This window comes from Tigriopus californicus, chromosome 6 (genome assembly GCF_007210705.1).
Source record: "Tigriopus californicus strain San Diego chromosome 6, Tcal_SD_v2.1, whole genome shotgun sequence".
In the NCBI taxonomy this organism is placed as follows: domain Eukaryota; kingdom Metazoa; phylum Arthropoda; class Copepoda; order Harpacticoida; family Harpacticidae; genus Tigriopus; species Tigriopus californicus.
The window spans coordinates 7600439-7627451 of NC_081445.1; the positions used below are offsets into that span (position 1 = coordinate 7600439).

Consider the following 27013-nt stretch of genomic DNA (forward strand, 5'->3'; position numbering starts at 1 on the left):
GACAATGGAGGGAAGCACGCAAATGTTTGACTATCGCCAGACTTTATTGTTGTCACAGGAAAGTGGTTAATGGATCACACATACACACATATTCGATTACGCTTAAGATAACGCTTACTCATTCCAATTCAAACTCAGCCTTTCCCTAGCCTTGTGGGGCGAGTATTTTTCCAACAGATTTTTCCCGTGAAAGTTATTGCGGAGACAAATCCCAGAGGAGTCTAGAGCTTCTATTACAGGATCTTGGTAAAGGGTCATGTTTTGCCGGACTTTCTTCAATGGGATCACATTTCTACCTCGTTCCAATTGTTCCATCTCTATCTGATCCAAGTCGTGATAGAAGGATCGCTCCAAATCGAGCTCCTGTTGCGTTTTCTTTTGGGCACAATCAGCCTTCATTTGGGTCCAATCTCTTCTTTGTTGAATCAACTCTGCGGATTGCTTGTCCCAAAAATCGATCAGTTGGGTCTTTTTGTTTTGGATGCGACTCATAGTTGATCGTGTTCGCCTAAGGTGTTCCGCAAGGTCGCGTTGTTGCTTCTCAAACAATTCAAGCTTCTCATTCTTAACTTGACAGCGAAGATCTTCTTTGATGATTTGATCTTTCTCTCGAAATTCCTTCAATTGTTCCAGGTGCTCTAACTTGATCTTTTCGGCTTTGGAGATGTCCTCATGGTGTCTTTTTTCGTTTTCAGACAATTGAAGCGCGATTTTCTCGTCCTCCTTCTTCAAACTTTCCTCTGCCTTGGGGAGAACGTCCTTAGCATAACTGAAATTAAACATGCATCAGAAAAACATGTCAGCAAAAAGTGAGCATGAAGACGAACCTTTCTTTAGCTCGGAATTGCTTCTTTCCAATGTCCACCACCCTATTTTTCATCATTTTTTCAAAGTGCTCCTTGCGTTTGTAGAGAGATTCTTGGATCGCTCTCGCTTTGGCCAGTTCCCTCGCTTCAAGTTCTAGCGTCTCTTTCAGTTTCTCCTGATGAATCCTCGTTATTTCCTTTTGAGATTGGTGGAAGGCTTTCCGGTCATATTTATCCAGTTGCTTCTTCAAGTGGTTCTCCACTTCTAGTGATTTGGCGACACTCTCGTAGTTTTGACGTTCCAATCGGGATTCTTCTTCTCTCTTTCGCTCTTGCTATTCCAGCTCTGCCATTTGTTTATGTTGAAGATCTTGAAGCCGTTTGTATTCCTCGATTTTGGCCCTTTCTCTAGATGATTGGAGACATGGATAGAAGTATGCATGGCTACTTGGTATCTACTCTGTATTCTACCTTTCTTTCAAGATGCCCTCATATTTGTCGAACTGGTCTCGAACACTTCTTTCCAAAGTCCGTTGCCGAGCCTCCTCCATCCAAGATTTCCTTTGCTTGTCCTTTATGTTCTTCTCGTTTATGGCAATGATCTAGAAATCAAATCAAGCACGATTACATTAGTGATGGGAATCCTCATGACGACGAGAATTGATTGTGGACACACCTCACTCTGTAAAAGAGCTTGTTGGATTTGAGAGTGACGCTCATCTTGGCATCTTAGCATCTCTTTGGCGGCTTGGATTTTGTCCCATTGTTGGTGCTTCTTCTCTACCCGAATCTTGGCCATTTCAGCTTCATCTCGAGCTTCTTCAGCTTGGGCTTGTTCCTCCTTAAGCCTGATTAGTCTTTGGGCCTCAAGAAGCTCCTTTTCCGAAAGCACAGGATGAGGTTTACTGGACCAAGCACGTTTCCGCAGCTCCTCAAGAGGTATGGGATTGGAAGGTGGTTCCGTGGCTTGGATGATGCGATCCCATTGCCTTGGAGAGAATTGTAATTGCCCACGGCCTTGAATTGGAGGATCTGAAACCAGAGGATACTTGTCTTCGGGCAGCTTTCCGCCTTTGAATTGCTGGTAACTTTCGGAATATTTTACGGCGGCTTGACCGATGGGAAATGGGATCTTCTTGGGAATCAGAATCTCCCTTTCGATATGTTCCAGTGTCATTTTCAAATAGAAGTGGGATCTATTGTTTACTCTTGTCAGTTGGAATGCTCTTTAAACAAGTTTGATCAATAATCGGATTTCAGGGAAAGGAGGGAGTTGTCCCTTTCTTGAACATTTTTTCCCAGGTGAAAGCTTTCTAACAGATAATTTCACGGCAATCACAGAAAAAAAAATGCTCCATAAAAGTTCTCACACTTATCAAAAGAATTCACCGCTTCTCTGCATCTGTTACACAGAACGTTGGGCGTTCCTCAGTAAATGGTACGGATTTTGGTCCCACTTTCCGTACTTTGACTAAAATTGAGTAACTCAACTCTCAACCATTCCTCGTCAAAGATTGCAGTGACGTTACATTTCCTATATTCCAAATAGCCAGTACTTCAGGACCATTTTTGCATCATGACCATACCTCTATGGGGACGTTTAGGCAAGCTCTGGAAGGTTCGTTTGTTTGCTGGTACCAGTGTCAGTGATGCAAGTTTGGGGCTTCAAACACGTTTTTGAGAGGCTGACCCTTCTTTCACATTGCTATAAGAGGAGAGGTCAGTTTTGTTAAAACCAGTTTGAAAACGCCAATTTTGCATCACTAGCATTGGCAGGCAAGTTTGTTTGCTGGTACCGACGCTTGCCTAAATGTCCGAATATTCCTGATAAATGAAATGAACATTTTTATCACATAAGGGAAATTCAACCTATCGGACTATCAAATAACAACAAGAATTTGTGGCTTACAGTTGAATTCATCAGGATCCACTTAACAAAAGTGATTGCTAATTAATACTGAAGAGATGCTTGACCCCCAAAGCTTCAAAATCCCTTTCATTGCACTTGTAAGGAGAAAGATTGAAAAAAATGAATGCTACTTTGGAGTGCAAAAAAAGAACGGATAACGATTATCTTTTGGGTCTTTTGGGTCGTCACAATTACACCACTGTTATGAATTGATGCTCGTGCTCATTCAAGTTAATCTAGCCATGTATATAATAACCGAACAAGTCAAGAAATAAAGAGTCACGAGGCGTTCACAACAACCACTATTAAATGTAATGGGATCACAGTTCCCGTTGCGAAAAAAGGAACGAATTACCGTAATTTCGTTACTATTGCACTGCTATAATGAGAAGGCACACCTTCGATCCAGGGTTGTCCCCTTTTATTAAAATTTCAAGTTTGTCAATTGAACTGAACAAACCCATGTCAATTTACCCAGTAAACCTTTGACCAATGTTTATTTTATAGTTAGCTTTCATTACATATTAGTTATAGAATGCTTGGTCCATCGAAAAAAACAGGACCAAATCGAAACCGTGACTTGGTTTGATATCATCTCTGAATATAAGTTTATTACATGATCCCAGCCAAATGGAATACTTTGATTTAAGCGACATGCTTACGAATGTTAATCTGATCAAAGAAGGCCTTGTGCCAAACTAAATGTTGTTAGCTTTGTGAATATAAGAACAGAGACCCGATGACAGGAAATCATTTCAAATTGTGAATCGCAAGATAGAAATGGCGAAATTTTTAAAAAGGTCCTCAGGTTCGTTTATTTGATTAGGATTACGTGTTTTGTACTTGATGGAAGGAGAAGTGTAGTTATGTTGTAAGATAGAGTGCTCGAAATCTGTTTTAGAAGTATGCAGGAAATAAAGCACGCAAGATTCATTGTTTGCTCCACAGGAATGTCATTCAAGTCGTTATTGCTTAATATTCGCCTTCTTCATCGCCTTCGCCTTCCAAGGAATCAATGCCAACCTCCTCATAGTCCTTTTCCAGTGCTGCCAAATCTTCTCTGGCTTCAGAGAACTCGCCCTCCTCCATTCCCTCTCCGACATACCTAGAAGACACATCAAAATTGAGGATGACCAACATTGACTACGTACATATCCGTTCATACTCTATGTATCGAAATAACTCACCAATGAACAAAAGCTCTCTTGGCATACATGAGATCAAACTTATGATCTAAACGGGCCCAGGCTTCAGCAATGGCCGTGGTATTGGACAGCATGCAGACGCATCGGGGCACTTTGGCCAGGTCTCCGCCAGGCACCACGGTGGGCGGTTGATAATTGATGCCAACCTTGAACCCTGTGGGACACCAGTCGACAAATTGGATGGTCCGCTTTGTCTTGATTTGGGCAATAGCTGCATTGACGTCTTTGGGAACAACGTCACCTCTGTATAGCATACAGCACGCCATGTACTTCCCGTGGCGAGGGTCGCACTTGACCATTTGGTTGGCGGGCTCGAAACAGGCATTGGTGATCTCGGCCACCGTCAGTTGCTCGTGATAGGCCTTTTCGGCCGAAATGACCGGCGCATACACGGCCAATGGGAAATGAATCCTCGGGTAAGGAACCAGATTCGTCTGAAACTCAGTCAGGTCCACATTGAGAGCTCCATCGAAGCGAAGAGACGCGGTGATGGAGGACACAATCTGGCCGATAAGTCGGTTCAAATTAGTGTAAGTGGGTCGATCGATGTCCAGGTTTCGACGACAAATGTCATAGATGGCCTCATTGTCCACCATGAAGGCACAATCCGAGTGTTCCAAAGTGGTATGGGTGGTCAAAATGGAATTGTAGGGTTCGACCACGGCAGTAGATACTTGGGGGGCTGGATAGATCGAAAACTCAAGCTTGGATTTCTTTCCGTAATCCACCGAGAGTCTTTCCATGAGTAGTGAGGTGAACCCCGATCCAGTTCCACCGCCGAAGGAATGAAAGATGAGGAACCCCTGGAGTCCAGTGCATTGGTCGGCCAATTTCCGGATCCGATCCAAAACCAGATCCACGATCTCCTTACCAATGGTGTAATGGCCTCGGGCATAGTTATTGGCTGCATCTTCCTTGCCGGTGATGAGCTGCTCGGGGTGGAACAATTGCCGATAGGTTCCAGTTCGAACCTCGTCCACAACGGTGGGCTCCAGATCCACGAAGACGGCTCGAGGAACGTGCTTTCCTGCTCCAGTTTCAGAGAAGAAAGTGTTAAAAGAGTCATCTCCAGCCCCAAGAGTCTTGTCCGATGGCATTTGGCCATCGGGTTGGATCCCATGTTCCAAGCAATAGAGCTCCCAACAGGCATTGCCAATTTGGCAACCCGCCTGGCCAATATGGACGGAAATACATTCACGCTAAATGTTGTTAGAAGTTGTTAGAACAATTGGAACACAATCAATTGGACCCTTGTTAAGACCTACCATGCTTGACAAAATGTAGGAAAAGGAAGCGTCCGAAAAGGTGTTGCCAATGATACACTCAATGAACGAATGGCCCAAGGCAAACCAGGAATAGTGTATGAAAAGGGAAAGACAGGGCGAAGCAAGGCGGAGGATCGAGGGATGATGGACAATGCCTCAAACCAACCTAGGGCACTCCACTCGGTACCATGAACCCAGAAAGTGGGAAGTTCCGACCAAACAACTCCTGCATGCACCTACCAGGTTCGCGGCGGCCTCCAGGGAAACTTGAACTCGTCTCCATGGCGATTGTGGTGGAACGACTCCAAACAGCGGAACTTTATGACCTCTAGCTGGCTAGCTAGCTAGCATGACAGCCCTGAAAAGTCAAGCCACTCAGTTGGAAAGCCGGTATTCTCGTCTCTTCATAGATCCTACTAGACCAATTACTACGTTCAGGGTTCCAGGGACAGATGATACCAAATTGGGTTGGGAACAGATGGCGTTTGGGATGAATTGTTGACTTGATTGCCTATTTTGAGGTGATGCGTTTGGCACCCAAATCAGGTTCCCCAATGTTTTCGCAAGTTTACTCGATGCCTGAATTTATATGCTTGGTCGATACCCCCGAAAAAAAGAACCACAATGCAGTGGGACCAAAAGGAGGATCCAAGACGAAGGGTGGAAGTCATATCAGCCGATCCCTTGTGCACGCAATCAGGCGCGTGTACGTACTAGTGTACGTACGTATTCACAAACCGTGGAGAATCCGGGAAGAGCTATTGTTTTGAGAATCAATCAATTGAGAACGACAATAAGTGGCAATTGTAGCTAGAGCATGAATTTATTCGATAAGTTGCATGGAATGTAGTTTTCGTTAGGCTGGATTTTACTAATGGGCAAACTCCTCAGAATCTCCGTCGCACCTTCCTTCATGAACCTGTTTCACATCCTTTGCCTCTGAAATCGACAGAAAAAAAAATACTGGTTATTGGTGTGGCATTGGTAAATGCTTCAGTAGGATATCGCTTTTAAATAACAATGGGGATTCTTTCTTGCTACCAAAGCCGCATTTTGACCCCAAAACCTAAATCATTTTTTTATATTGGATTGTTCTGAGGAAGAAAGATAATTGACGAAATGACTCCGCTATATCAATATCCTGGATTGATCCATCACTAGTCAAAGGGTAGCCCACTACAAGAATTCATTCAGTTAATGAGATGGCATGGGAATCTCACTAATCCTATCATAGTAATTGTCTTACACCCCTAGATTAACACGAGTCCTAAAGCATTATTATTAGCAATAATAACAACACCAACAACCACAGATGAGCCATCGGTCCTTAAAACAGGCTGCAGCCAATTTGATATAATGTATGCTTTTGATCCTGCTCAATTCAAATCAAATCTTCCGGTGTGATCAGAACTGAATGAGGAATTGTTGATCTGTTTTGAACCGTGCAATTGGTGGTTTTGTAATCATTCTAAAACAATTCGCATCTAATCTGTGCATCTTTGCATCGAATTTTGCCGTTGGCTTCGTAAATCAAAAAAATTACTCGCGTTTTCGTTGAAGCTTATATTCATTGACCACTTTGTTTTGGAATTTGCTTCATTGGTCCTCAATATTAAACAAACATTATTCAAACACTAGCAGCCAACAAGAACGTCGAATATCGAACGTGATTAGTTAGATTGAATTTCTCCCAAACACAAAATTGTTTTTGATATCTCGACTCCCCGAAATCTTATTTATCTGGAGTCAGTATCATGCCATAAATCGCGATTTTAGGAGTATTGAAATACATGTTCAATGGCAAAACATTTCGCTACCTGAAACACCCCTTCTAGATTTCGTTTGTGAAAGGAAGTACAAAGGTTTAATTTCTACCATTTATCAGAGTGCCAATTAGTGCTGCTCAAGGTTTCACTGATCAATAGAATTAGACCAAAAATGTTTTTAAATAAAAAATACTTTTCACATATTTTGGGATTATGGGGCCCCAAAAGATATTATTGACACTTTCTATATTTTTGACCTTTTTTGATGAGGTGATACGTAAAAAAGAGAAAGATGACTTCTGAGAACAAGAACTTTACTGAGTTGTGGATCAAATAGGACACAAATCTAACCATTAAGAGAGCAAAAGTACCCTAATCGATAGCCCTAGACTCTCGAAAAGAATCGATTACACGCCTTACCATAACATCGAAATCACTTCAAAAGTATCGTAATATCAAGCATTATAATAAAAAAAAGACTTAATTTTTTTTGTCAATAAGATGAAGAAGCTCAATAGATCACTCAGTATATACAATTGCTTTCTTAGAATTTGGCAACAGAAAAAGGCAATAAACAAGACTAACAATGACCTTTTGGCCATGGCAGCAACGTTTTTGCAATTCATCGCCTTTTTAAGATATTTCCCAACTTTTTTTTCGTGTTTTCTTGACTTTTTCTCATCTGTATTTTTTTGTATTCTTTCAGCTTTTTCGTATATTTTTTTCATTTTTTCCCAACTAACAAAAAAGGCAACTCTTTTCTAAGGTCTACTAATCAGGAGCCAGCATGGACATGTCAAGAATCTGCTTCTTAGGGATAGCAGGTTTAATTACCGATGCTTACTGATTCCCCCCTCAAACGTGTTGTTGCCTATGTTTTGGTAAGTCTATTCGCAAANTAGGCTCAGACAAAATATGTTGGATTTTCGGCCCGAATATGTCATTTTTATGGACTTTTATTTGTATATATATCTATTATTTGGAAGGCAAATGATTCCCCCCTCAAACGTGTTGTTGCCTATGTTTTGGAAAGTCTATTCGCAAATTTTTGTGTTCATTTGCTTGATTTTTTATTCAAATTTGTTGTCAATAAAGACCATATTCATCTGGAAGGTTTGGCCAGCCCTAATTTTTAAGGGCAACAAACCGAAACGTTTTTTGTTAACATACCAAATGTCACATATTTGGGCCAAAAATCCAACATATTTTGTCGGAGCCTACTGATCAACAAGTGTGGCTCCGTGAATAAACGATTAAAGGGGTGACGCCCATCTATGAATGGCACTTAACGCGATCAATGTCACAAGTACATTAAGTCAGGCCTTGTTTATCTTCCAAATGAGATTTACATTGGATATCCCAAGTGTATTTTGTAGTGACTCATTGAACCTTGTACGAAAAAACGTCTAGCGATCTTGCATACATTTCGTAAGTCACAGTGAAGTAAATGTAATCAATAGTGCAAGTATAGAAATGCCATGCTCATCATATTCACCCTGGGGACACTCTTTCTTGAAGCATTCAAAAATGCATTCATTATTGTAGGTCTCGTCGTTGGAAGCACAGATGGGTTTGTAGATCTTGGGACAAGGACACTTGCTAGCAGCTAGGTCACATTCCGCGTTGGCCAAATGCATTTGCCCCCAAATGAAGACCATTCCAATCAATGCCACAAATATGGACACTTGGATGTTCATGTTGTTTTCGTAAATTGTTCTCGTTGTATGTAGCGATGGATCTCACGTATCTTCTACTGCCTGTGAAGTCTCAAACGCGAGGATATTTGACGTGGAGTTGAGGCGGACCAGCTGATATGATGTCACCATAGAGGATTATTACTTCCCTGGATCAGCATTGAATTGCACCTCAGTCGACGAGAGTGAGAGAGAGCAAATGTTTTTCACGCAACTGCCATGATAAAGACAGCTTCCAATTTCATTCAACACAACAGACTCCGCAAATTGCGACCTCACTCCGGTTCAAAGGATACTTTAGATTGATTGTAACGGCTCTAATAAAGTTCTTATTTTTGAACGTCGAATTAATAATTTTGATTTTCATTAAAACGCATGCCACAGAGGGATTGAAATTAAAAAAAAAAATCTGACTTAAGGGATGGACTATTATATTTGCTTTTATGTCTCAGTTTAACAATAATTAACCAAAAAATAAAGCGCCATTTGGTGTACCACCTTACCTCTGTTTATGATGGCAATTCTCTCTAAAACCTTTATTGCGAGTTTGTGTCTCATTGGATTAAGATTTGATAACATATCTATCATATATACTGGAATGTCCCATTTTGGGTTCGAGGTTGTTGATGTATTCCCAATTTAAAACACCATGATTAATTAGTATTGATTTGGTCGTAATTGAAACTACTACAAATCACTTGGTTTTTAAACAGGCAAAATGTTAACTTACGAAATCACGTAGTTTTCACACATCAACAAGACCAGTTGGCCAGTTGATATATTCAAAAATCTAATGTGCTGAGCGTTTTATTTAGGAAAGTCTTTAAAGCTTTTTTGGGGGGGGGAATGTCTTCGGCGAAAAATGACGAAAAACTAGTCATTCATAAACTAGTGTAACTATCGTATTTTTGTTGAGACAGTCGCGTTTCAAATCAAGATAACACTTGTTAGTTCGCTTGTTCCTGAACTGGTAATGGAAGGGCCAAACGAAATTTGAACATTCCAAGTTTTGTAAATAAGCGCCTGTTACTTTGTTGAGTTAAGTGGAAATTAAGAAGTTTTGAAAAGAGAGGACAAATTGAAGGAATGGAACCCAGCCTCTCCGTACGTAATGTATCATGTGCTATTCTCCCATACTTTTTGGCTTTGAAGGAAGACCGAGTTTCAAAGATGCCAACGCAGAGTCTACTTGTAATGAACTTTTTAACTTCTCAATTATGAACCCAACTTGTGACATATTATTAGTGGCAGTATTAGATACAACCCACTGCATCGGCATGGAATTCAATTTTGCATCTACAGTATACAATGCAACAATACAATAGTCCTTGCTTTAGTTAATTCTTGTATTGTTTCCAAAGTGGTGCTAGCCTATTCATGTTGTGTATTTGTACAAATTAAGAGAATAATAATTCATTTGCCTAATCTGGACAAGAGGTATAGATGCAAAATGCTAGTCTGAGATTTTTCGAGTCCCAGCTAGGCCGTATTGTGTGTGTAATAATTAGTCTCGTGCTTCTCAAATTAAAGGAAGCCATTGCTGTCGAACTATCAAGATGTGTTCAAAAGTTGCTCGGTTGAAGTTTCATTTCTGTGCCTAGACCTGTAACCACATTCACATTCATGTGTTCTTATGACATTTGAATCTATTTGAAACGCATTTTGTTGTCATGGCAAAGCACATTTTAGATGATCAATAGATCTTTTTGGTGTCACAGAGTCCTTCTCGCCCTTTGAAACGTTTCTTTGTCCTTCGACAGGTCACGGACTTCTAGAGATATGGACTGCAAACGGAAGCAAAAATATCCTATCTCTAAACCGCTCATCTTATTCCAAATAAGCACTTCATATGACCACAAGGTCTTGTTGAATAGATGAACTCAGCCAAGTTTGAGCCCAAATCTATGCTTAGGGAACTCAGGAGACATGTTCAAAGTTATGTAGTAAACACTACATAAAATTTGAATTTTCGGCCTGCCCTTGGTCAGCTACATAAGCTTTTGATAGCATAACTTTGAAACGATCGACTTTGCATGTAAATAATATGAAATTGACCTACTGTTAATTGAAGAGATCTACGTTTCTTATTTTATTACTTTAATTCAAAGAGTGGCTCAGAGTGGCTTTGACCAAGAGCAGGCCGATTTGCCGGGAAGCTCGTTCGCAGTCCATATTTCTAGAAGTCCGTGGACAGGTCCAACGTCAGAAACACACATAAGAGAACTAAACCTCCATCGGGGAAAAACCCACAAACCTTCGAGAACTCTTTTCATCATTTGGAAACAATTCTGATACAAAGGAATCTAGTTTCAGATTGTGCAGTTCCTCGTACAGGTTGTATTTTTTTGCTAAAAATGCCGAAACATATGAGTGCTCTTTTTGAAGTGAGGGGAACAATTTCATTTGTTGGTCACGAGTTGCTTGGCTGTTCATAAACAAATAAAAACTTCAAAATTTGAATCCAAGATTTCCTCAAGTTCTTAAATTTTACGATGCTATGTTCTTTAATGCCCGTGGCCTAGCTTGCCAAGGGGTCTGTTATAGCCAGCCAATACTTATTCATTCAAAATAACACTTAAAATCTGAAGAAAAAAACCGTGCTAGAAATATGTTTAACTGATGGTAGCTCTCTAGAGGGTGATGCTGGGACAGTCGCTTAACAAAATGTTCTTGAATGTTTCTGAACGCCACTAATATCAAGAGGTTATTTTTTCCTATAGACACCTTACCGGCCACGTGTTCTTTTCCACTCGAATGTCTGCCATTGTTTGTTGAATTAATATTTGAACTTGTCACTCTTAGTCAGCACTGCCAAATCTGAAATAGCTCAATCATTGAAAGCCAATTTTGAGTCATTTTCTGATTGTGTCTCATGTGTTAGGAGTTCAGGATTGATAGGTCTCCAACTCCAAATCTAATCAACAAGCAATGGCGGACATTCAAGTGAGCGAAAAAGGTGCCCAGTGCTGGGAAGTTATAGACGAAGAAAACCGAAATTCTCCGATTTCAATAGCCTTCTGAAACATTCAAGCAAATAATGTTACTAGTGACTTTCCCCCCCTGTCAACCCCTAGAGAGCCATTACCCGAGAAACAGACTAAGAATGTGGATTTAAATTTTAAGTTTTTTTTCATTAGCAACCAAGGAGCTTGTCACCAAGAAATGAAGTTCTGCCCTTTAGTTTCTTAATTTCAAGAAGTGCACTCAAACGATTCGACATTTTTCGCGCAAGAATCAGCCTGAACTACCCGGGTGTGCCTGCATACATGGAAGCTCTTGAAGAAAGCGGTGAATGAAGGTTGTTGAGAGATCAGAATTTGAAGCTCCGCCTTTTCATCCAATTTCTGTCTTTGAATAGGGTTTTTTTATGATTGTGCTGACAAATGTTTTTAACAGGTGTTTGGATTGAATACTTGTTCCTTTGGAACAAGTTTGTTTCGTTGCAATAATTGAGTCGAACCTCAATCCAACGGTCATAATATCATTTTTAGAGAAGTCCTGATATTTATTAATGTATGCCGACATATCCATTTGAGTTGAGACACGCCATTGACCAAAAGTTTCCTTGAAATGTTAAATGTAGCCGATGGAATGTTTTTTTTCTTTCAGAAAGAAAATTTTCAATGGTTTTCAGATGTCGTACTAAGTGATGAGCATTTTTGTTTTCAATGCAAACACTTGCCTACGGGGGACTTTTCCTTGCTCTGAGTTCTATAGCGAAACACTTTGAAGCATTGATGTGTAAACGTGATGATCTAAAAACTGTCCAATTTTTCAACCCAACTTCTGAGCCTAAATTGTTACATCTCTCATCGCAATGAGAGATTTGCCTGTTAAATTCCACATTTTGAGCAACCCCATGTTTTGAGGAAGATCATCTTCTATCAAACCAAGTAGAAAAGGAGACTCTCCGTTCTATTTCGCCCGACAGAGGGCGCACCAGTTACCGTTTTTTTTCTGTTGCTTACCTTTGAAATGCTTGAAATACAGAACGCTTGTACTAAGCATTTTCCACATCTCCTGACTTCAAATAGTGTTGTTCCCATGATCCCTCTAAAACAATAATAATGATGCTGGAAGTGAATAAAACAAATCGATTGAAGTTAACCAACATTATAAGTGCCACGTGTTTGGCATTCTGTGCGTATTATTATAGTCAAGCGGTCACTGTCAGACAAGCCCTCTCGCGTGTGGGACATGAACTTAACATCACGGGTCGGGGCAATCCGGACATGCTCATATTCAATCGTGTGCCCAAAGTGGGAAGTCAGACCATCATGAACTTGATCGGATATTTGCGAGCAGCCAATGATTTCGACGCATTCACGTCGTTGGATAATATGCCCGAATATTCGAAAGACTCCGAAACTGTGTTCTTACCAGATGCACCCATGAGACAGTTGACTGTGGATTCTCTAATGAAGACCCAAAACAAAGGCAAATCATTCGCGTTTCTGAAGCATCAGAACTTCTTGAACTTTTCCGAGTTTAACGAATCCCCGCCCATTTACATGAACTTTGTTCGCCACCCGGTAGAACGGGTGATATCTTGGTACTACTACGTCCGGGCTCCTTGGTATCAGATCGAGCATGACAAGTTCAACCAAACCTCACTCAGGATGTCACTCTCCATTCGGGAGTTGAAGACTTCATTAGAGGATTGTCTCAAAATGAACCGGCGAGGTTGCATTTTTGAAAAAGGTATGCTCCTTCACTCCGGGGCACACGCCATGTCCCATGTCAGTCAAATGTCCTTTTTCTGCGGGCATGATCGGATTTGCAATCAGTGGGAACAACCAGAGCTGCACCGTAGAGCCAAAGAGGTGGGTGGGTATAGTGTGTTTAGGGAAATAAGAGATCGATCTGACTTTCAAATGGTTCTTATGGGATGGGAGTACTGAGATAAGGCCTCAACAATAATAATGAATCGTTACGGATGATGGACTCAAGAAAATCTTAGATCCAGCGAGCGAAACGGGTCAAATAGCTGATAATGCTTTTTAGCGTAAATATTCGTCAGACTTATGAAGTAGCTGTTAAAATCGAGGAATGCATTTTGTTGAATCTGAATTGCAGAATCAAATAAATCAATAGCGCAGCTAAAAAACCCGCGATTTTGAACCTCCAAAAATATTTGATGTCGCGTACTTAAACTATTTTATGTGGAGCTCATTACGTTCATCCAAAATGAATTAGTGCTCTAATGTAGAATTTGACTTTAGACATTGAGGCTCTTCAATGATCAAATTGACTTGGTTTCGTAAGATTTTATATTAAGAAAACTGGCTTGGATGGTCCTCGATACGAAATAATCATGTTCACCGAATCTCTCTCTTTACGAATGTTTGCAATGCTCCACGATGCATCTACATAAATCTTGTTTCAGAATGTGGAAAAATATTTCGCCGTGGTGGGAGTCCTGGAAGATTGGGAAATCTCTTTGGAGGTCCTGGAGCAATACATTCCTCGCTTTTTCGCTCAAGCCAGAAAAGTGGCCCAAGATAACCCGGACATCAAACATGTGAACAAAAACATCTACAAACCCAAAGTATCTACCGCAATTCGGCATTGGCTGGCTGCCAAAATGCCTTTGGAAATCGACTTTTTCCACTTCTGCCGACAACGCTTATACCAACAGTATCTCGCTCATCCTTAAATTTGAGCCAATGTGTGCTTCCAAACCAGAACACCTCTAAATAAACATTTTATTTACGCATTCAAGGCACTTGTTCATTGACCATGTGAGCAAAAGCTTGGACCTCAGCTTGTAGTTTGGCACTCTGTTCGATATCTAAAGTTTCGGATCCGTACAGAAGAACCTGTATTTGCTCGCCCATGGATCTTGTGGCAAAGCCCCGCAAAATGTTCGAGACTCGTTTCATGAGACCGCGTCTTTGGACCGAAAACAACGGACAGCCGAGGAACACGTGGAAGGTTTGATCCATGTCGGACAAATCGAAACCGCATTGACAAATCCTAGAAAAAGAAAAAGAAGAAAACGAAGTTTGAGAACTCAGTATTAGAAAACCAGACAGAGACCTACTTATAAGGGACTCACTGGACCAAATGTAAGAGTCTGGCATTTTTGCACCAAAATACTGATGTGAGCAACACTGATGATGATTTTTTTTTTGGGGTGGGGGGGGTGGGGGGGATGCACTGGCCTTTCAAACAACTACAGGGAATGTAATCCCCAGTAATATTGAAATGAAAGGTTATAGCTCTTCTATTAACGTGTGCGTTAAAACTTTGAAAATCCACCAATATATAGTGGCTATCCAATGATTCACTTTCTAAACATAACGGCAGAATTTTAATGGTTCAAAGTCCAATGATCGGGAGATTCCTTTGTGGACTGTAAATATATTGATGCTTTTACCACAGACCGCAACTCTGTGCCTCATTCCACGTTTTAACTCCTAATTTTTGTATGGTCCTATTCTTAATCATTTACTCATTTTCATTGTGGAGCATTGGATCACTGGGCTCTAACATTTATTTTCTTGTGACATTTTAATTCCAGCTTTATATATTTCAGAAAATCTTATTTTATAAAGCCTAACTCTCGATATTGTTAAACTTCACCAATCTCTAAATCAAAGCTTTCTTTGAAATTATTGGGACAGCAATGTTGACCCAAGGCCCTTGACGTTGACTTTTAATGTTTAAAAGCTAAAATTGGTGGGATACGTCTTGTACCTTTTTGTATTCATTTTGATGATCCCATTTTGGGTGCTTTCATTTGGATTCAGCAAGCAGGATGATTCATGGGGTCAGCCATTTTCACTTTCTCTTTTAATGTTGATGTTTTTCGTGTAACTTTCAATGCTTGACTTGTTTGTAGACAACCACTTGTACTTAAAAATCTATGAATATGACTTGGTTGGAACTAAAGGATCAGCTATAGCCCTCATTTGGATTGAGTCCAAAAATTCAGTACGCGTACTGTAGCTTGAATTTTGAATGATTTAGTTACAGAACGTGACAATGGGTTCATGCTTGAGCTTGAGCTAACAGGTCTTGTACTTGATATTTTGGGCATGTACTGAAACAATTGCATTTCGAAAGCTGAAAAGATGTAATTTCAAAAGATTATACGTACAAGAGCGAAATCATATTGCTTTTGCCATTTTTAACATGTTTCTTTTACACATTTTACAGTAATGTTTATACACCATCTTTCCTTTATATTTTACGCCATCACATGACCAAGAGTCGCAATAAAGATACTATTATTATTATTATTATATAGAAATCATATTGAACGATTAGAAGGAAAGGAAGTGAAATTGGCAACGGAGAAAAAAATATATGGCCATTTATTGAGTCGAAAGATGAAATGTAAAAAAATTAATGAACGCAAGTAAACAGAAAAAGAAATCGAAAAAAGTCGAAAAAATGAATTTGCAAAATTTGAACATCCCTGATGATCATCTTACCTGCGGATTTTTTTCTCGTTTGATGTGATTTCCATGTTCATAGAGGAACAAGTTGGACGAACCCCGTCTCCAAAGTCGATTTGAGAGAGTTGGTGGGATTCTGTGGAAATTTGTCCGTTGAAAAATTGCACCGTTGAATGGGCAATGAAGCAAGAGTAATCGTCTTGAGCGATCATCCCCACCGAAGATATCTGATCGCTCAAATTGAAAGCATCTAACAGAGTGGGACCTGAAATGGAATCATATTTCAACAAACTGCTTTTGGAGAGCTCATTTTCAAGCCTCGTTAAACCACTCCCACCTGAGCCAAAATTGTCCAACGAAGGGCACAACCATCTTTGAACTGAACCATTGGCCTGGGCCAGGAAAAGAGACGAGCTTGCCAAGGCAATGGAAATGATGATGCTTTGCGATTGGACCGAAGCTAATTGATCCAGAGATCCAGCGGAGAAAACGAGGCAATTTTGACTCCTGTATCCCACAGCCAAAATGAGTTGACCGGGGGGATCCACATCGCAGGCAATACAATCAGCCATGGGCAGGCTGAACAGAGTGGTTTGTTGGCGAGGTCGTCGCCGAACTAACCAAAGGCCGTTCAAGCCCCCCACCAAAAACTGGTATTGCTTGTCGAAGGCTCGCAAGCAAATCAGCTGCTCACCCTGGCCGGGCAGCTTGGCCTTTCGAACGACCGCTGAAGACCTTGAAGACCAATTGCTGATGAGGGTCAGGGTCCCATCCAAAGAACACGTCAAGATCTCATTACTCGAGCTCAACTTAATATCTTGGACCCAATCGCTGAAAAATGGAGCATGAGTTTGATGAGTTTTGTGAAGGGTAAGGAGATTTAGAAATATACCTTATTTTTTCAATAATAAGCTCCTTTGTCATTTCAATGGAAAGCAACAGTTTTGAGTGGTTAGTAGCACTTGTTGTTGTTGTTGTTGTTTACTAAGGAGTTCGAACATGGCTGATATAGGGTATTTCCACCAAACAAATGATTCACCTCTTTGACACTTGGTTGTCAATAGTGTATAGAGCTTTTCGCAGGAAAATTTGACAGGTCCAACTTTATGCCATGTCTGATTGGTTGGCAAGTTTTATAAAGCTAATGACGTGCCAACCAATTTGATTTATTTTTGTACCAAAAAATATCGTTACTGATTGGATAATGCTCGGTGGAGATTTAACTGCTATTCACAATACAGTGTGACGTGAAAGGTTTGATCTCAGTCGTATGTTTCTCATTTTTTATTACAAAAACATAGCAAAAGTGATCTACAATAACCATTAAAGGTGCTGAACGGAGTTAACCGAGCTCTAGAAATAAAATGTAGCCTGAACCCGTATGGATGAGTTGCCATGTACCAAGGACTGATTATTACTTGCTCTTATCAAACAGGAACCCTCTCTGCTAAAATGAATCTGCATGTCGGGTTTTATCAAGATTTCATCGTTTGCCCTTTTAAAAAGATACCATCATACTAACGGTATAAGGATACGAAGGCAACTTTCTACTGCACATGCGTATGTACCAACTGATTTTGTATAAATTATACTACAGTATAAGAGAGTGCCAAAAGAAACAAATTTGCAAATCATACTTATGACATGGCCAAGATTTCAGCAGTGTTTCGCTTTTCCACAGTCGCACCACGCCTCGAACCGAACCTGTGACCGTGTTTCCATTGGGCAAAAGACACACACTGGTAATAGGATCGCTGTGAGCCCGAAAGCTGAACTGCGGCGCCATCTTTAGTCGATCTAAAACCACCACCTAAAAGCAATTGATGTCTTTCAAAATGGTCAGTCGATCCCAAGTAATTCGACGGCTCACCATCCCGCTGGTAGAACCCAGTGCAATGGCATTGTCCCGAAGGCACATGGAACTGACATTGCTCTCGACGGCCATGTGCCGCACCCGTTTATCTCGCTGAAGTTTCACGTGGGACAGAATCTGGCACCATTCTTCACTGATCTGGTTGCAACTATGAAGCGAGCTAGTATCCAAAGAGTTGAAGATTTGATTGATGACGTGGAGCAGGTTCATCTGCCACAATGAAGAAATGAGATCGAACCCAGCGGACTCGGATACAAAATGGACCCAATTCCGCTTCAGAGCCATTTTGAAGTAGGATTGTGCCACTCTTGAACTATTGAGGAACAATGGGATTTCTGAGGTTATGCATAGGTCAATGAACCTTTGTAATACCACACAAAGGACACATCGGTTAAGTTTTTGCTTGTTCGGTGCAAGTTTTGAGCCACAACTATCGCAAACATTGAAGAAACTTGGATAGAAACAAGAAAGTCTGGAAAAGTGTGCAGGTGTAAATGTGTACTAACTCAATAAGGAAAGGGGACATGAAGCAAACTTCCGGCATATTGTGGAACAGACTGACTCGACGAGGTTTGAACACAGATATTTGTATCTAAAACCTATTGGATTTTTTTTGGGGGGGAGAAGATGGTTTAATTTAGAAATTGGAATCTAAAGGTTCTTTTATTTGCTCCCATGAGATGTTGGCAAATTGTCCATCATCTAGTCAAATAACTCATCGAAATCAAAATGCAATTACCAATTGATCAATACCATTCTTAATTACGAACAAGTACATGAATAAATAACCGTTGTAAAGCTTCAAGGTGGGCGTATTTGAGCTGGAATCTAAATTCAAAGTTTTGGTATTGCAAGCAGATTCGACGCATTTTGCCTCCATCTATTGGTGAGAATCAGAAACAGCGATTGAACATGGCAATAGAGAAGTGTAAGCTTTGGGATTTCATACTTGTGCGCATGAAGGAAATGTCACCACAATTCTTACTGATAACAAAATTTTCGGACCAATTATTTTTTTCGTATTTTCTGTATACTTTTGTCACTTGCATCTTTAGCAAATGAATGTTGGGCTTAAATGGCTGAAAATAATTGTCAAACGACGTACTAAGATGGCGAACAATTTTGTCAATGAAGATTTGGAAGCACTGGATGTGGTAAAACCATGGTAGTTCTTGCCGCGATTGTGGCGCAGCCTGACTAGCTCACACAGCTGAAATTCGATCCGGGACTTTACCCGTCTCTATACTATACTTTTGTTCTGTTATTAAACGTTGAAGGTTTTTCTCAGTGCAAAAAAAACTGTTTATTAAACAAGCTTTAGGTCATGACAAAGCACAAGATGTATTCCACCGCTTTAGGCCATGAATACTACTAGAGATCGTGTACATATATTGTGGATCGACATGCTGCACGCATGTATTACAAAAGAGCATGAGGCATAATCCGTGATGACTTTGATATGGAATTACGAGTACCAGGACTTGAGTTTTCATCAATAAAAGAAACGGATTACAGGTCGTTTCCTTCGGCCAAATTGAGTAATCGATTTGTAGAAATATGGAAAGGTGTTAAAACCTAAATGGTTAATATTTGAGGACTATTACCTTACCCTGGCCATACTTCAACATTTTCCTTATCAGTAGTTTTTACAGATTGATGAGGGGTTGCAATAATAACACAAAAAATCAAGATAAAAGAATAGCATTGGAAAATATTAAACTTATGTACCTTCCCTGATATATTCAGTACATACCGCAAACGCCAAAAGGGCCCAGAGAAAATTTGTTTCTACCCATCCACTGACAACTTTTGGGTAGTTAAAAATACACCATTTCGAGATGCAATCGGATTGCAGTTCCATTTTCGAAAAAACAGGAATGAAATATTGTAGGCAATTTTGTTGCTTTTAATTTCGTTACTTCTACCCGGGGAATAGCAAAAAAATATAGTTTCATTTGAAATTTTTATTTAAGATCTTTGTACACGACACGAAACATATCTATCTTGCTCTGGCTATGTCGGAAAATAATGCTTATACATCCTAGAAAGATCCAATTTAAGGCGTACTCAAAATGATTTAATAGAAAGAAAGCGATTGCTTAAGCTTCGGAGGAATGATTGTGTAAGGGAACGAAGTTGTTCGTGTCAACGATCCACAGCTCTAGAGGTCAATCCCAACGAATGACGTCAATTTTGTTCCATTTCGACGAGAGTTGCTGCAACTAGTGATGAGCTTTAAGACTCAACTTCGGTCCAATTTCGTGTGATTAGAAGCAAATCTCGACAAAAGTTTCTTGCCCTCTAGCCTAAATGAATACCGCAAATGCAATGCTTGGCTTTCAATGACTTTTCCTATTGCCACATGAGGTCACTCTGCACACTTTTGGAACATTGGAAGTGGTATCACTGATGGGGGTCAACAATAAGATATTGATTTGGATGGTTATCGAGCTTTTTGACCATCACCATTAATTAATATAATTCTCCTGTCAACATTGCTCTAACTTTTTTTTTTTTTAATAAAACTACCCTTTTATCGATTTTTACCATAAACAAGACAAAGATCGCCGTTGGGTTATAAGCCCTAGAGCCGAGATAAAAACTTCATGATCTTTCACATCACTTGCGTCAACAATCGCTCTATTTGACGACGAAGAAGCTTTCTTTCGCTCAGTCGTGTCATTGAAAACATCGATCTAGCTCTGCCATTGCGGAATGTTCAGCTCCAGATTTGCCTAACCTACCAATTGGGGGAAGTGAGAAGCAAGTTCAATAAGTAACCAAAATCTGCGGAATGCATATGTATTTTGATGACGATCGGAATGCACTGTTGAAAACATTTGCAATTTTAATATTGACTTGATGACGATATACTGCCAGTTGCTGTCGGGTTAGCTCTACATATAGCACATCAGTTGCACATTCAGGCGTGATAATTTGATGCTGATGATCTAATCTCATTTGGCCATAGGCACGTAATTGATGCCCAACAAATGCATGTATATAAATGTTGAAAAAGTTTTCGCTAATTGTGCTGGCAAGGCTGTAAGCTTTTTAACTACACCATTTTCTGTACGGGGAATTTAGTTAGTCCTGGTGAGTTGGAAAATGACTGTTTTGGTACTGCTGTTTTTTTCAACAGGTTCCATACAGGGTGGCAAATGTGGACGCAAATACATTTGATTTTTTTTAGCGAATACTCTTCTAATTGCTTACCAAAATGTCGACTTTAAAGTCCGTTAATTCATTAACCGTTGATTGACCTCTCTTGATGGCTAATGTTAAAACGACATACCTATCTTCCAATGTGCAATGGGTTACCTCATTCGAACAAAGGTATTTCTCGTTGGTTTCATCTCAGTGTCTCCAGATTCATCCTACAAACGTTGTTCTTGTCAAGTTATGTAAAGACCATTATTACCTTAGCTCTATAATCACTAATAAGATTTATGTCCAAACCATATGTTTCTGCTACATATCACGTCAAACATAACGAATTAATCATGAAGGTTGTTGCAATCATAATCTTCGAGTAGAACATTCACGTTTGAATTACCAGATTAGCAATAACCAACGTTAACCTTTTGGTAGCTTATGTGGTTGAAAGTCTGGAAGTTTCGATCCCACACTGGATAAAGCCACCATCTTGAGAAAAAAAACAAGTTCAGTTACAGGCCATTCATTGTCTTCAAATTGGTTGTTTTGGCCTCGAATTGCTTTGACATATGTACTACTCAAAAGTGAGCCTCCAAACTCTTTTAAAATTGGGCTACGCTGAGTCTGTAGGGTAAATCATGAAGTACATTTGAAATAGAGCATCGCACTTGCATGCACTGCAACGAGATCATGTTTTCTTTAGAGACATGGACTGCTTTCCTGCTTTCATCGAGTTTTACTCAGACTAGTCTTTGTTCGTTGCCTCAGAACTTGAATTTGAATTTTGCGAATTTTTACGATCCTTTTTTAATTCTTTTCATATAGTTTCAATTTTACTCTGAAAAATTTGTCAAAAACAGATTGTCATTCTTAAGATTTTCTTTAAATAAGTATTAAGTTTACTTATAACATTTTGAGTAGCACAGAAGCTTATTAAGAGTAGTGTAACAAATCAGATATTGCCTTTTTAAGTGTATCCTTATCATATCTACCAATACTTTTGAATTTGTGGGCTTGTTCTTTTGTGCTATGTTAGAGTCATGGTTCAATTTCGCATATTTTTTAATTGCATGCATTCTACATTTTGAACAATAATTTGTCTAGAACCAACTAATTTAGTTAAGCGCTAGAAATAGCAACAAGGCGAAAATTTCTGCCCCATGTGTTCAAAACCCGATGAAGGAAATTAACCTTATAATGGGAGGAAACGTGACGTGGTGGTAAACGCCGTTTGATCCATATGAAATATCTCTGGTTCGATTCTCTTCCCCGGCAATGATCTAAAGACACTTTTAGACGCTAACCACGTCTCCCATTTCTAGTTTTGAACTGAAAATTCGTTCTATTTCGGTTATGGTCAAAGAAGCCGAAATACACGTTTTGCTTGTTAAGATATCCTCAATCAAAAAGCCTTTGGGTATCAATTGAGCCCTCTTTTTCATTTCAGTGATCTTGTGGTCCATCGCAGGAATGGTTCCATGGTTAAGTACTTTTGCCACATTCGTGATTGAGTGTGTTATGTTCAATATATATATCATTATACAAAAAGCTTATATGTATGCCTGATGACAGCGACGGTGTTCACAAAATTAACCTATGAGGAATCAGTCAGGTATTGGCTAAGTTGCCGGGTAAGTGAGATCGAAGGTGTGACTGAAGTGGTGCTGGTAAGAGATTGGTTGGTGTTGGCAGCGCACGCTACTGATGATGGTCCTTGTTGCTCCGCACTCGTTCGAATCATCCAGCTAAGAAGAACTGGGAAGAACATATTTGAGAAGGCGACGACCTTGCTCTGAGACAGATCAGGGGCACTGTGGTGAATAGCTCAGGCGGGTCTTGCCGAATCGGTTTTTTACCTTCGGATCAGCAGCCCTGATTGACCTTGTACAACTGGTAACACATTTGTTTCATGGTTCGAGTGCTTCGATTGACGTTTTGTCTTGGAAACGAAGCATGGATGAACGTTATGCCAGATTTATCAGACGAAGAATAGGCAATTTTCAACGCTTTTAGAGCGACGGCCTTTAAATTGGCCTAGCTAGAACAAGAGTAGCTGCCAAATCTTGCTTACGCCATTGACTTGATGGCTTCACAAAGCCGGCCTGATGAAGCCAAAAATGAGTGAACCACTTGAGAGCACGCACGCGACTGATATGGAGAAAGGTTTGCCACGCTCTTCTCGACAGCAAGCATCACAACAATACCTGAAAAAGTGTCTACTTTACTCATTCACGAAAACATTCCATAGATATTGTTCATCATTCAAGGGGTCATTGAACCCACCCTAATAATTGCCCGCAGCCCTGATACTTCCAATCTTCAGCAACCCTGAGTTGAAGCCGAGGATCTTGGTTACCAGTAGTAGTTACTACTACGTACATACGAGTACATGCATGCATGCTCAGATCGGCAACTCGAGGGATTGGAGTGCTCTCAAGCGTCCGCCCGTTCGTTCCTCGGTTCCTCGGTTCGTCGGTCGTCGGTTCGTGCGTGGTTGTCGTCCGTAGGCCGTTGGGTTTAGAACGGAGCGGACGCGGTCGGTCTTCTTGTATGTAGCACTATGTAGGATTCGAATTGTTGAGGGCCCCTTGGAAGTTGATAAGCCAGTTAGCAGTAACCAGTGTTAAATGTCGCGAGACTCGGACAAGAGCACACAGAGCCACTCCAGAATCAACATCATACCATCCAACTAACACAGCTTGGAGTTGTTTCAACATTCAATCAGCTGTTGGTTGTTGTGTGTGTATGTCGATGTGAGTGAGTGTTCTAAATGCCTTTGTGCCAGTGAATAATTCGACATCATCATTTTCAAGTAGTGAGTTAGTGTCGGGCCTAGCCTTTGCGACAAGAGGGTTTGGTTAAGGCCTCGTGGTCGAGATCATCTGCGCCCGTGGAGTGTTCTATGAGCAATGAAGGTCTGGGCGGAACAGTGTGAATGATTGCTTCGTGTCGTCATTAGTTAAGTGTGTTCCACCTTCCCACCGGAATCATACCTCGTCAGAGGTCCACACGGATACTTTCAGCCATGTCTCCCAGTCGAGGAAAACGTCTCGTGGCCTTTGGGCCTTCACCTTCTAGCTCAAGTTCAGAGGGTTCCACTAGTCCAAGAAGAAGGAGTGGTTGCCTGAAATGGACCACCACGACAACTTTGTGCCTTGTCATAGCTATTTTGATTATACCCAGGATTCAAGCAGAAACGAATGGTAAGCCGTATGATCTTGCTTTATTGTCTTGCTGTTGTAAAAACAGATATAATAGATCTTTAATGAAAAACTGGGCCCATTAATGGAATGCCTTGCGGTTGGTCGGCTTCCCCTCCAGTTGGTTTGGTAGATCCCTGATTTACAGATACGCTACATACACTTGATGTGTCACTCCTGGGAAGGTTGTCAAAATCTGGCATGGCATGATAGCCCAAAGGGAGGAATTCGGCCCCGATTCTTCTCACAAGCACTGCCTGAAGGTTGGTTGCCTGTCGATGAAGTGTTGGCTTGAGATTTAACCCGATTCCAACATGAATTGGAAGGCCCCCAACCATTTGAAGAAACTGATCAGAATTAGCCATAACATAGTGGACTTTGATAATGAGAGCTTCCGCTGTGGCACAAGTGGCGTGATTGACCTTTGCCAAATGTTTGAAATGTTATTGCATCCAAACGCCACAAGTCGCTGATCATTTGTCAGATTTTCGTGCATCCTCTCTGGGATCGAACCAACCAATAGGAACCATTTATATTCTGTTTGAAGAAATTCTCTGACTGGTTAACTAATCTCCAAGCGATCCATCCCAGAGGTCGGTCGGTCGGTCGTAAATCAATTGATTATTGTAGACAAGTCTATGGTGCAACCCCTGGGCTCCACCACCACGTTCTTCAGGGAGTTATAATGAAGTGTCTCTCTATAATGAAATGTTTCAATAACCCCTCCTAAATGGTTTCGTCTATAATCCGGATCCACGAGACCAATAATGACTTAAAGACTGGTTGGATGTGACTCCCCCCCCCCCCCCCCCATATGGTATTTGGGTGGCTGTCTTGAAGTAAAATACCGCTGTAAATGTCAGATAATCTTGATGAGAGCCTTGACCATAAAACCTCCGGATGGGCCTAATGACTTCCAAATGTTTATTAAGATGATAAAAAGCAACGAACGTGGAAGTAGTCATTCATTTTCCTCATTGTTGTTTCTTTGCGCTTGAAACAACTAAAACGACCCTGTCTCACATTCTTTGAGAAGGCAGTCAAGTGTTCAATGTTTTGCCTAAACCACCCAAGCAGTCTAGATTGTGGAAGATGATGATGTCGTTTTGTCGTCGAGACCAAACGGATCCGAAAAGTATGGTTTTGAGAGAATGTGTAAGTAGTACAACATGCTCTAGCCACGAGTTAGTCTTTCGGTTAAATCTGGCGGCTTTTTCCCCACGAGAGCACGGGAGAGAAAGAGGGAGGGAGCATTGAACTAATCGGATGATCGCCATTTCCATGTTCATCCTCAGTCATCTTGATGAGGTCTTTTTGAAGTCTCTGAGAGATAATCAAGCAGTGTATTCAGTCTTGGAATCACAAGATCACAAATCGAATTGCAATCAAACGATCCCCACATTTACATGGTTCTCAGCTGTCTCGCAAAATCTACCCGAAGTTCAGCCTTCAAGCCTCCCCTTCGAATTCCATTTTTCATAAATGTCAATGAGCTATCAGACGTCGACGTTGTAGCCCGTACCGAACTTGGGCAATCATGAGTGATCTCTTCTCTTACGTTGTGAGCCCCCCCCCCTCCTCCTCCTGCTCCTCTCTCCACCTCTTCTGTTATTCTTGCTCGGCTTACGTAATCTCTTAAATGTCAGCCACTATCTGAATGCCTACATAAGTCAGGCTGATATTTAGCTTCATCCCGATTTCTTAGGAACCTCATAGCACTGTTGTTGTGGCTGCTGACGATGGATGCTATTGGCCATGATATTCGGAGGAGGGTCTGGCTCCACATGTCCACATGCATGGTTGGAAACCAGGTTGAGGTGATTGGCCTCAGTATTCAGCTTGCTCTGGTGGAACCGCCGACCTCTTCATGCATAAAGCAGAGCTACTACCATCGTGATTCAATTAGAGCAATCCAAATCGTCGGGGAGATGTCGGTACACAATAGTGCACATGCTTCCGATTCACAAATGTCTGATGACGACACAAATTGTCAAGCAGAAGCCAATCTGCAATTGTCAAGGAATGACCGTACTCGAAATGACGTTGAGGATGACTTGCCGCCATTTTTTCCCAGCTCTAAAGAGACCTGAGACAAAAGGCCCCTCTGTTGTGGCGTTTGAATGATGATGCCAGTTGGGCCTTTTTGGGTTGAATCAAGTCGGTTTCAAGGTCTTATCTACGTACTATATTCGTTGGATTGGACTTGGTTTCGAATAGAAATAGACTCCCATTGAGTTTTCATCCCATTTTGGATGAAAATGTACAAGGAAAATACGCTCCCGGGGTCTCCAAGATCGCTTGATAACAACATCACCCCCTCGCTTTGTTTGGAGTCAGTAGCGATCTCTTTCTTGATCAACCATGCGTACTTGTGTATCTATTTGTGTCCAACTGACGGCCAAATCCTCCGAGCGAACCCATTCCAGCAATTATTCTCTGCAAATAAATACGCAACAACTTCTCGCCCCGGGAATGTATGCGAACCATGAAAAATGCACCCTCTTGAAGAGCCAGACCTGTCTCTATTTGGCTTGACCTGCTTGGGTGGGGTTGGTCCCGGAGACTCGGGGGGGGACTCGCTCATGGACTGGTACTAACGATGAACTCTCTGCAGCTAACTACTTGTATACAGTAATCTCGGACGTCTCTCAACCGAGTGTTCGATTCCGGCATTCCCCTCCTGATTCCCGTTTTGGAAGCTTGGCAACGGCCCATTCACGAGACACGCCCGTGTCA

At 41.0% G+C, this 27013-nt stretch overlaps 5 protein-coding genes and 1 long non-coding RNA gene across 7 annotated transcripts in view; 3 read left to right on the forward strand and 3 right to left on the reverse strand.

Moving 5' to 3' along the window:
- Positions 1-35: 35 nt before the first annotated feature.
- On the reverse strand, positions 36-2303 carry LOC131881965 (uncharacterized). 2 transcript variants are annotated; one of them, XM_059228964.1, is made up of 4 exons: positions 1483-2303; positions 1278-1408; positions 828-1214; positions 36-769 (listed from the first exon to the last, which is right to left on the reverse strand). In XM_059228964.1, the coding sequence occupies exons 1-3, from the start codon at positions 1981-1983 to the stop codon at positions 1142-1144; spliced, it is 705 nt and encodes a 234-aa protein (XP_059084947.1). In that variant the 5' UTR covers positions 1984-2303; the 3' UTR covers positions 36-769; positions 828-1141. The 2 variants fall into 2 exon arrangements, with proteins under 2 accessions (XP_059084947.1, XP_059084946.1); XM_059228963.1 differs by having other exon boundaries at positions 1483-2295.
- Positions 2304-3195: 892 nt separating this feature from the next.
- LOC131882185 (tubulin alpha-1A chain-like) lies at positions 3196-5433 on the reverse strand. Its single transcript, XM_059229253.1, has 3 exons — positions 5186-5433; positions 3903-5119; positions 3196-3820 (listed from the first exon to the last, which is right to left on the reverse strand). Exons 1-3 carry the CDS (start codon positions 5186-5188, stop codon positions 3688-3690), a joined length of 1353 nt encoding a protein of 450 aa, XP_059085236.1. The 5' UTR covers positions 5189-5433; the 3' UTR covers positions 3196-3687.
- A 4091-nt stretch (positions 5434-9524) lies between these two features.
- LOC131882519 (heparan sulfate 2-O-sulfotransferase pipe-like) lies at positions 9525-14301 on the forward strand. The gene is made up of 3 exons (XM_059229676.1): positions 9525-9749; positions 12255-13468; positions 14032-14301. Exons 2-3 carry the CDS (start codon positions 12713-12715, stop codon positions 14299-14301), a joined length of 1026 nt encoding a protein of 341 aa, XP_059085659.1. The 5' UTR covers positions 9525-9749; positions 12255-12712.
- A 31-nt stretch (positions 14302-14332) lies between these two features.
- LOC131882518 (uncharacterized) lies at positions 14333-20616 on the reverse strand. Its single transcript, XM_059229675.1, has 6 exons — positions 20469-20616; positions 17919-18234; positions 17686-17858; positions 16386-16879; positions 16085-16313; positions 14333-14621 (listed from the first exon to the last, which is right to left on the reverse strand). The coding sequence occupies exons 2-6, from the start codon at positions 18204-18206 to the stop codon at positions 14363-14365; spliced, it is 1443 nt and encodes a 480-aa protein (XP_059085658.1). The 5' UTR covers positions 18207-18234; positions 20469-20616; the 3' UTR covers positions 14333-14362.
- LOC131882521 (uncharacterized) lies at positions 16533-19030 on the forward strand. Its single transcript, XR_009373493.1, has 3 exons — positions 16533-16918; positions 17484-17608; positions 17730-19030. It is a non-coding gene; the product is annotated as an uncharacterized LOC131882521 (long non-coding RNA).
- Positions 20617-23763: 3147 nt separating the features above from the next.
- Positions 23764-27013, forward strand: part of LOC131882785 (dual oxidase-like) — a 34799-nt gene continuing 31549 nt past the window's right edge. The window contains exon 1 of the mRNA XM_059230045.1: positions 23764-24280. Within this exon, the coding sequence (XP_059086028.1) occupies positions 24103-24280 (178 nt within the window). The 5' untranslated portion in view covers positions 23764-24102. The remainder of the gene's footprint in view (positions 24281-27013) is intronic.

Coding starts and splice junctions, on each gene's coding strand:
- LOC131881965 (XM_059228963.1), bottom strand. CDS start 883: ATGATGAAAAATAGGGTGGTGGACATTGGAAAGAAGCAATTCCGAGCT. Junction 770..827: donor CAATTCCGAGCTAAAGAAAG/GTTCGTCTTCAT, acceptor GTTTAATTTCAG/TTATGCTAAGGACGTTCTCC.
- LOC131882185 (XM_059229253.1), bottom strand. Junction 3,821..3,902: donor AAGAGAGCTTTTGTTCATTG/GTGAGTTATTTC, acceptor TGTGTCTTCTAG/GTATGTCGGAGAGGGAATGG.
- LOC131882519 (XM_059229676.1), top strand. CDS start 12,713: ATGATGCTGGAAGTGAATAAAACAAATCGATTGAAGTTAACCAACATT. Junction 13,469..14,031: donor TGCACCGTAGAGCCAAAGAG/GTGGGTGGGTAT, acceptor ATCTTGTTTCAG/AATGTGGAAAAATATTTCGC.
- LOC131882518 (XM_059229675.1), bottom strand. CDS start 18,206: ATGGCTCTGAAGCGGAATTGGGTCCATTTTGTATCCGAGTCCGCTGGG. Junction 17,859..17,918: donor TGGGTTCTACCAGCGGGATG/GTGAGCCGTCGA, acceptor AATTGCTTTTAG/GTGGTGGTTTTAGATCGACT. Junction 16,314..16,385: donor GTTGGACAATTTTGGCTCAG/GTGGGAGTGGTT, acceptor ATTCCATTTCAG/GTCCCACTCTGTTAGATGCT.